Below are 10,390 nucleotides of genomic sequence, written 5' to 3' on the forward strand. Positions count from 1 at the left end.
TAGTCTGTGCTGTGCAAGGTGTGCAGCCCGTGCTGTGCAAGATGTGTAGTCTGTGCTGTGCAAGGTGTGCAGTCCGCAGGCCCACAGGTTGGAAGGTGTGTACACAGGGAAGCGGGAGGAGAAAGTCTGATCTCTGCATTAAAGCTTCTGCAGAATTATCTTCTGCCCTCTCCATGATGTTGTCTACGATGCTAGGCAAGTCACTAGAGCCAAACTGTTCATGTGTGGCAATTACATTTTACACATTACCTGGGTCTTTCACTTCAGCCTGAATGGATAAGGTGTTGCACTTTCACCATTTCCTTTCATGTCTTTGGGAGCTGTGCTTTGGAAGTCTCATGTGCTAAATGCACTGAAAAAAAAAAAAAAAAGTCTTCTATTGGGAACACAGAACAAGCAGGAACCATTTATTTTAATTTCTTTTGTTCCTCTGTCCTCCAGATATAAAACGGATGTGCGAATGCTGCCTTATGTTACAGAGATGTTCTGAAAATATGTTCATTTCTATTTGTTAGCTGTTGGAAATTAATACCAACAGCATGAAAAGTCTCAGAGAAAGTTCAATAACTGTCTTTAGAACACGTTTTGAAAAGTGCAGGAGATAAGGCACAGGAGGCACATGAGTAAACAACATACTGAAAAGCTGTATAAAAGGTGAGTACTCAATCAGGCAGATGTGCTGTGAAAAAACACAGTATGAAATGATGAGATTGCAGATGGAATTAGAAAGCATAATCACAAAAACCCAAATTAAGTTTGCATACAGATCTTAATTCTTCCATTTCCTATCTGTGGAGGGCTTGGCTTTTCAGCCTCAATAATAATATAATAATATAACATTGCACAGGTTTTCTACACACTCATACTTTCCACAATAGACACAAACAAATGTTGAAACAGTAATAAGACCCCATCCTTCAGAGCCGTGGGGATAGTGTGCTCTTTTTCTAGATCATTGTGGTCATGTTTTTTGGGTGTGGTTGCATCCTGCTCTGTTGTTCTGCTTTCATTTTTGTGTTCTTTTACATTCTTTCTGAGTAAGAGTGTACCTTTCTATATATTTATAAAGCGCCCTGTGCAGTCAGATTACAGTCCAGATAGCAGTTGCAAGATGTTTAATACAAAACAAGTATTAAATCTTCTTGGTATTGTCAAAATGACTAGAAGCCCATCACGGAGACTGGTGTTTTAGAAATGCAATACAAAAAGGCAGTCCTTGACTTAAGGAATGTATAAATTTAAAATAAGACACAGACACATAAAAAAGACAGAAGAAGATGAAATAATAATAAAATACAGTGGCCATATCAGAAAAAAAAAATCACTAGTTTTCTGCACTTATGCATTGTTGTATCTTTTGTATCAGACCTGCTTGCCACTGCTTTCTGGAGCTGCAATTAAGTGGATAGCTATTTATTCTGCTCCTTGTCACTAGAGGCTTTTACCTCTAGCAAGCAAAATGCAAGCCAGTGGTCATGAAATATGTGATAGATCCTTCATTGTTTCCAGTTCCCAAAGCCCTGTTGTGTCCACTGTGTATCACCATCTAAAATCTTAATTTCATAAGGTATAACAAGAAAGAATAGATCAAAATCTGTATGACAGCAATGGTGAACATTACTAAACCAGAAAACTAAGTTACTCAATGCTGCTGCATTATGCAAGAGAGCAGGACTCAAAAGATTTATGACACATTTCTGTTTGAAGATGGGAAGGGAATAGTGGGAAAATCACATTTTTGAACAAAATGCCTAAGGATTATTGCACTTGGAAGATAAATATCATATATTTGTGCATGTGCTTGGCAATCACAAACAATATGTAGATGAAACATTTAAGTAGTTTATAGGAGACCTGCAAGTGTGAAAATTTATAGCTAGCATAATTCATGGTAGCAGTGAAAAAGATGTTAAAAGACAGACATAAAAAAAGTATTTCAAGAACATCAGCACACAGACCTTCCAACAGAAGATTCATAGTTCATATTTGTTTGGGAATCCAAAAGTGTGCCCACTTCTGACACAAAGAACCAGTATCTCCCTTGCCAATAACCATCAGGATTGGAAATTCAGAATGCAAGGGAACTCTGTATTCAGTTCCAATTTTTAATATGACCTGTACTGAATAGCTCCTTTTCTTTTTTTCCTCTCTAATTTCTTTTCAAGTCTGTCATTCGCTCCAAAGGTGGCAATATAGTAAGAAGAAGAAACAGGGAAGCAGGAGACCTGACCATGCATATCTGACTTTGCCATGAGTGCATTTCAACTAGTTACTTTCCTTCTCTGTGCCTCAGTTTTTCTCTCTGTGAAATGGAGCCAACAACAAACTAGTGCAAAATCAGGATCTTCACATACTCTGCAGTGAGTAAAAAAAAATCATTCTTGCATGCCAAGTTATTTGTCTTTATTTGATTTGCAACAAATCAGTTAGATCTGATTCGGGGAAAAACAAATCACAGCTAATTCAGTTTTGCCTCAGCCACCTACTTAATCTTCGCCGCTAAGGAATGGAGGTGTTCCAGGCACAACAACAACAGTGACATTCCTGTTTAATTAATTTCTAATTTTAATCTCAAACCATGTTTTATAAAATCATTCCCATCACTGAGCATTCTACATTAATATGTATTAAGTACTGGATCGGCTTACTGAAGTAGTTAATTTGTTTCATTGGAAATCTCTCACTGAAAATCGTCATTCCAAAGTTATAGAATATCTTAGGTAGGACTGACACAGGAATTACAGGGCAAAAAGTTGTGCCTTTTGTTGTGTGAGAATTCAGGCTTCCTGACTGCAAGTATTTACCGGCATTAACAATTTTAAATATGTTATTGTGGTAACATTATTGAACATTTGTCCTTCACTAGTAAATTATTTCATTTCAAGATAAGGCTAGACAGAAAGAAATATTTCCTGGGAAATGCAGAGCTGAGACATAAACTAAACCAAGAGAAACAGGTTGTAAGTCTCAGTGAAAATTATTTTCTCACTATTACATGTGTATAAAGGGTTGATATTTTGCCAATCTCTATTTTTCTTGTCCTTGGTGCTAGACTGAGAGAAAGAGCTTCTGGCTATGGCAAACAGGACTCCTTCTGGCATGCTCTGCTTTATTATTCCCATCAGATGGTCCTTCTGGTTTGGGTTCTTTTTATTTCTCAAATAATTATTTTTATGGCACCGATTGTTATAAAATATTACCCTCACATTTACAACCGGAACAATACTCTTGAAACAGTTTCTTCATGTGTCCTCACCCAGGAGGTAAATATGCATTGATAGAGAACAGTGGAAATGTCATCAAACCCGAGCATTTTTGACTGGTGGTTAAGTAATACCCCGCAACAAAATAAAGATTAAACAGACCTAGACAAAATGCAAGGTAAACATAAGAATGCAAATAGAACTTAGCTGAGGTTCCATTTTATAGTTTAACATTGTCATTAAAAAGAGCAATGAAAACCATAATGGTAAGATGCCACATAAAAAAAAATAGCAGCAGAGAAACTAATTAGAAATAGTATGGAAAAGGAAAAAATTGTACAGCATAGCGATATTTATAATGCAAGAGGGGGGAACCAAAAAAGTAACTGTGAACTGGGACTATGGCAGAGTTAGGCTAACCTGATTTCTAGTATTAATAGAGGTATATAAAAAAAAAAACAGGAATTCAAGCAAGTAAACATACATATCAGAAAAAAAAAATTAACAAAAAGCTATCAAACAAACAAATAAACAACCCAAAGTCAGTAGAGGAAAGTTCTGGTTTCTTTGTCAGAAGACAAACAAAGTAAAAACACCGGAAACTTTTTGCATGCAACAGGAAAGAGCAGACAATAAATACCCATATGTGAGTGTGCATAAATAACGACGATGGAACTGTTAGGAGTTGTAGACAGCGGAAGTAAATGCAGCATCTTTCCTTTAAAATGGCAGAAAGCCAGAGAAAGCACTAAGAGTGAAAATAACAGCTTGCTTCTGTAGTTAGCAAAAAAAAACCCCAGCTGAGATTAAGACAAAACCAGAGATTGAATGGCAGCTAGAGTTCTGACAGCAGTAATGAGTCTAGAAAGGCTTGTAGATTGTTTTTAACTTATTTTTTGCCAAACATCAATTTCTCCCTGGGCTACTTCAAGCACCTAAAGCCTCCACACCATGGCCAGTTCAAAGCTTTAAAAACAGCAGGCACCCCTAAATATCAGAGGTCAGGTTGGAACTGTTAGTTTCAGAAGATGCTAGGGTTTCAGGCTGTAAAGTTTTGTAAGTTGTCAGAGTACCTCTGTTTTGTGCTGATAAATGTTTTTAAAAAAGGTTTCTTCATGTGTTTTATTTTTTCTATTATATACTTCCCCTGTATCTGTTTTCCTGTTCACTATCCATATATAGATATCACATATAGAGAGATATATTATAAAGATCATATATAAGTAGATTCTACACACACTCAGAAATATATAGCAATGCTTTCTCTTTCGGGATTATCCATACGTGAACAATTTTCCAGAAAACTTGAACACTGGTTCAGTGCTGAATTTCCCCTCTCTCAGACATCTTCGATAGCTCACTATCATCTCAAAAACTCCATGTGGTTAAAATTAACTGTTCGTTTTGACATATGTCTGTCTCACAGCAAACTGTCCATTTTCCTTTATAAATATGTCTTTCAGCCAGATACAGAATAATTTATTCTGCCAATTCAGAAAACCGTAAGAACATAGTGCCTTAATAGACAGGCTGTTTCTCCCTCTCTTGCTTTCTCTCCTGTGTACACACAGGCAGCCCCTGCCCTGAAATGAAGTCTCAGATCTAGTTACGTTTTATACAGGAAGCAAAATTACTTTGCTAGCCTCAGGAAAGTACTTAAAATATATATTTTAAAATGTAATATCACTAACACGGTAACAAAAATGTTCTGTTTACTGGCTGACTATTACAAATCTCGATGCATATTCACTGCACCAAATCTTTCATACTGCAGGAATACAAAACATGACAAGGTGCTGTGAGTTACAAACCGAATATTATCTTCATCTCCAAGTGGGTAAAGCATGTTGGATATGTTGGACATATTATAATACAAACTTCCTAGCTACTATTAACATCGGTCAGACTGTCAAGCACCTTTTAAAAATTCCTAGGATTCAGGCTTTTTTAACATCGGTTTGCAAAGGAACGTTTTCCTGACTGAAAGATATTGCAGGACCACAAATGATGGCTCTGAAAGGCACATCTTGGATAATCTAACCCAAACACCTGCTTCAAGCAATGATGGTTTTATATTAGTCTTCCCATAAGTGTACTTAACCTTTCTTTAAAGACACCTAATTATTTTGCCTCTACTCCGGTGGCAAACTGACACACTGTCTGATCAACCTCAGTGTTAAAAGAAAATGTCTATATATCCAGGCTAGATTAATCTTTCTTCCAAGTAAAGTTCTGGCCATTACTTCTGCCCACTACAAATTTTTGCACTTCTGTCTTTCCTGTTTTCACACATTATGATGGATATATCTTTTAGCATTTCTCTCTCCTTAGACTAAAAAAGTCCTTCCACAATTCTCACACTGTCTTTCAATGAACCTGTCTACATTATTCTATACTTCAAGTACAGACAGCCCAGCACTACATGAAATTATTGCGATACCCTTCCAGCTCTTTGAAACATGTCTTTGCTTAGATTTCTTTAAATACAAATCTATTCTTTTTGTAATGTCTTCAGATAAGATGTCATTTTTGCTTGCATTAGTGACAGAATTGTATTTCCTGAATATATTTTATTTTACTTTATGCCAATGCTACATATGTTTCTCCTCCAGTTTGTCATCTTTTGTGCTGTGAATAGCAGGATGGAAAAAAAATCTGCTAGAAGAAGAAGGGGTTTTGTGGTTGTCTTGATTTGCTTTTTATGTAGTAGTTTCTCAGCCTTGTGCTTTAATTGCTAGGTGCATGCATCTATCAGTGGAATAACTTTGAATGCAGAATCTTACTGAGTATTTCAAATTTCTACATTTAGGGCTCTTTCTTTAAAATATCAAAGAAAGGCTAGACTATGATCTCAGGGATGGCAAAACCTCTGACTTTCCGAACATTGAGAAAAGGGAAAATTATATTCCTTTTTTGATCAAGACTGCTACAGTCAGTGGAAAGCTGCCCTAGTAATGAAAGTTTAGTCTTCAGAGTGGCCAAGATTTCATGCAATGCATTTTCTAAAACAACTGGCAGAATTCACTGTGCTATAGTAATTGGGTGAAAGATAGCACTGAGCTACTGCTTTGTCAGTAGTTAGAGAGGGAGGTTACGAGGATTTTCAGTGCTAGGCACGGGAGTGGGTTTGGCTTTAAATCCAATAAATTATTGCTGGATATTCTATCTCCACACACTCTGGCTACTGTTCCAATGGGAAAAAATTACCATGATAAAAAAAAATATTTTGGCAGTCTCTAGCTAACTGTTGATAGCTGCTATTTCTGTGTGTAGTGAAATCTGTTCTGTGCAGAAAAACTTTCTGGTTTATGTGCCCTGATACAGAAAGTGCCGGACAAGATGCTTGTCTCCCCCCTGAAGTCTACAGACATTCACCCGTTGCCTTTTGTGAGGGCAGAACCATGTTCTTGAAGTGGGTACAATGACAACAGGGATAATTTCAGGTTTTTCTTGTCGGTCATCTGCCAGCACAGTGTATGGAATCAGCTCACTGAAGAGCCAGAGGTAACAGAAGTAAAGCTGGCATGAGGGGAGAAATGCAGCTGTGCAGCTGGGTCACGGCAAGGAGGGTAGGAGAAAAGGCGAGAGAGGATGCTCTGCTCAACCCCAACAAGCTTGTAGGCTGGCTCAGCCCACCTTGTCTGGTCAGACATGAAGATGGGACATCCTAACATGAAGAGTGTAAAATAGTTCCTTAAGGCTCCAGCTGCATCGGATGAGCTTTCTTCTAATGGACAACACTACTCACAGAGTGCAGTATGGAGTACAAACTTGTAAAACCAGCTAACAGATCCTAAAACTTTGTGCCTGTGTATATCCATGGCTGATGAAATCCCTTCAAGGGATAAAGGACAAACCTCTCCACTAATGATGTTAGCATTTCTGATACTCTCATTCACAAAGTATTGCTGCTTTGCCAGGGAGATGGCACTGCCCTGTAACTGAAACATTTTTCTTTCTCTCTGCAGTATGTATAAGGATAGCCCAAATTAATCACAGTTTCTTCTCCCTCTCATGTGGGGTCTCACATATGGTTTCTATGTGATCTTAGCTACCAGGAGTTTGCAGGGAACCTTTAGGAGCTGCTATATTAATGACTTGCTTTGTGTTTCTTGTCGCTGATGCAGATTCTCCATCTCCACATTCTTGCAACAATGAAATAAAAATTCGATTGAACTTCTCTCCAGTCAAAAGGTGTTATATTAGTAGGCAAACAGGCACTTGGGAGTGTGAGTACTCCTAATGAGGAGAGAAATTCAAGGATTCCTTGCTGCTTCTGGATTTTCAGACTTGGCAAAGTTGCTTGCACACTGCTGACCAGAAGGTTGAAGCGCTCTGTTTCCACGTTCAGTGTACAAAAGGAAGTTCTTACCAAGCTTAAATTCTCAATCTCAGTCTGCTTTTTCCAGTAGTTCAGTCCTTGAACACGTTCATTATTCAATCCTGCCTAAGAATACAGGATTGTTCTGTGCTATTTTCTTGGAAAAAATGACATAACTATCTCAGTTTCTGGATAAGGATCCGAGAAGGCTTTTCTATGGATTCAGTTGTTGCAGTCACTGTCTTTGGTGGCCTAATGCTCCTGATTCCTGCAACAAGTTCCAAAGTAAATCTCCCAAGGTCCCAAGGTTTCCATGAAACTATCTTCTGTTTCCCAAGAAGGACAGACTGTTGGGAGCTCACTCGACCAGCACACCTCAACCTGTACTCACCACTCAAGCCTTTTTAGGTGAAGAAGTGAGTACAATCGTTAACACCTTGAATGATCTCCATACACAGAGAGCGATTACATGAGGTTCTTTACTTTCCGATTTCTAATGCAAAGACCTCAACAAAAAAACAAACCCCTCCAACATTATTCTCAGTAGAAATCACTAAGATCTGCCAGAACACAGCTACTGTAATTTCCAAGGACTATTGTGAAGACTATAGAGTTTTGGATCAGAGTGGTTTTGGCAGTAAGAGAGCTAAGTAAAAATGATTTGCAGTTTGGTTTGCTCAGGTGGAAGGAAGGGAGAGAAGAAATATGTCTGGATTTACAGAACACTGGGGTTTCTGTTTTGAAATTATTTTTGGATTAGTAGCTGGGCAGATTCTGTTCCAACAGATTCTGGTTATGTTGGATAAACTCCACTCTAACAAAAAGGATTCTGACCTCTCAGTATAAATAAAATTAGCAGGTTTTGTTTAGATGACTCTTGAAGTAAGTAGAAAAGATGGAAAAATGGAGATTTGTCCTAATTTCAGCAAACCAAGAGGTACTCCTGAGACACAGAAGGGTAAAAGTAGAGTTGTTAAAAAAATAGATTATTTTTGCCTAACAGTGTATTTATGCAAAAAAAAATATCTAAAAAGCCTGAAAAGCAAGCAAGAAAAAGAGAGTACAAAAACTGAAGTTTGCAATGGTGATTATAACATATATATAGGACTGTGATTTTCCTAATGATGTTTTCTTAAGACATCAGTTTTGAACAATATAGCTGATGTTCAGTAGTTAACTCAGAAAATAGAAGAAATGTGTCATCATATGTCAGAGTATATATTTACGATGCAAATTAGATCAGATAATGACAGTTCTGAGTGTACAGGTAAAACCTATGAATTCTACAAACTCTCTACTCTTAAGGGCTGAAGAAGAAAGAATACAAGGAGCAACCTCTGCCAGCTGTCTAGGATGGAAGGCAAAAAGATTAAAGCCTTCCTTTAACCAGTGGGTCAAGCTCCTGTAGGAATATCTGAAATCGCAGATCATTTGTAGGCTTTTTAACTACTGAGGTTATCTCTTGGTCAAAAAATGCAAACAGAAGTCTAACATAAAAAGGTTTCTATACCACCAAGCAGAGGACTTATGACCTAAGGGAGGAACGAGCAACCCTGGACCTAGGACAATCTGAGTGTAAACAAATAACTAAGAAAGTCAGAATAAAAGTAAAGTAAACAAGCTAACAAAGAGCTACTCATATTTATGCTAGAAAAGCACAGGTTCACAGAAGAGCAGAGTAGAGGATTAAGCAGTCAGCATTACCACTCCACATTTTGACTTCTCTAGAGTGTCATTCACCATACCCCAGCATGGCTCGGTCTGGTGAGCTACAGTGAAAGCTGTGACAGCCAAGTAACCTTTTCAAAATGCTTAAGTAATGCTTCAGCAGTAAAAGCAAAGCAAGACAAGCAGAAAAAGCATGGAGGCAATCTGTGCCTCTAGTCAGATAGGCACAGCTTATCTCAGATACCAAAACTTTTGGAGAGCTTTGAAGAAGCAGTGTCTGCCTCTCACACCTTACTTCTAAGTGCTGTCTTTTAAACCACCCCTCGTTCTCTGCTCTTTTTTCTGTCCTTCACGTCCGACATTCTGGGATAAAACTAAAAGTCAGCACTAATAGAAGCAAACTTTTTCAGCCGAAGTGACATCATTGTCTTCAAGTCCCAGTAAATGGGCTATCTGAAGCTAATGGGTGCTTTCCAGCGTGTATGTTTTCAGTCAGGTAATCTTGAATTAGCCATTGTAATTCTAGAGACAAAGCAGATGGTTGTAGAGTTTTCTTACCATATTATAGGGCTCTCTAGTTGCTTCACATAAATGCAGACAAATTGGTAAATGAGGTCTGGTGGAAGAAAGCACTACATCAGCAAGCAGAAGCAAACAGGTCCCTCAGGAATCCTAAAACTCAGACATAACTTCCTTAAAAGAAGAAAACAAAGAACAAGAAAGAATACGAAGAATAAGAAATAGCCAGTCTACTTCTACAAGGGAAGGCTCAAAGGAAGAATAAAAAGATAGGAAAGAGGAAGGAACAGTCACAGAATAAAACGCAGTATTTAAATTGCCTTGTGGTGGAAGTGATGTTGCTTCTCGATCTGCTCAGTGCATAAAAGACTACTAAAGGTAGTGTTTGGGGTGGTGGGTTGGGGTTGTGGGGTTTTGTTGTTTGTTTGGTTTTTTTAAACTCTTTAGCCTCAGAAACATAGAATGTTTTACCTTCCTTGTTTTTGCTGGGGTCTTCCCCGAAACAGTTGGAGCTCTGATGTGAATGACTAAGGAGAGAAGTCTTCAGGTTTCTGAAGACAAGCCCCAGGTTAGCTCTTTGCGGACAGCCGGAGGAAGTTCTACCGAGAGAAGAGCCGTGCCGAACAGCCCCCCACAGGACCCCCCTTCTCCCACGCCCGCTCGCGACTGCCGAGGGAGC

General features: G+C 38.3%; 1 protein-coding gene across 1 annotated transcript in view; it reads left to right on the plus strand.

Moving 5' to 3' along the window:
- Nucleotides 1–3,872: 3,872 nt before the first annotated feature.
- The window catches only part of DLK1 (delta like non-canonical Notch ligand 1), an 18,534-nt gene continuing 12,016 nt past the window's right edge, over nucleotides 3,873–10,390 (plus strand). Inside the window, exon 1 of the mRNA XM_009636886.2 lies at nucleotides 3,873–3,903. Coding sequence (XP_009635181.1) covers nucleotides 3,873–3,903 — 31 coding nt within the window. The remainder of the gene's footprint in view (nucleotides 3,904–10,390) is intronic.

The sequence above is a fragment of the Egretta garzetta genome, unplaced genomic scaffold, assembly GCF_000687185.1.
Source record: "Egretta garzetta isolate BGI_Z169 unplaced genomic scaffold, ASM68718v1 scaffold374, whole genome shotgun sequence".
NCBI lineage: Eukaryota > Metazoa > Chordata > Aves > Pelecaniformes > Ardeidae > Egretta > Egretta garzetta.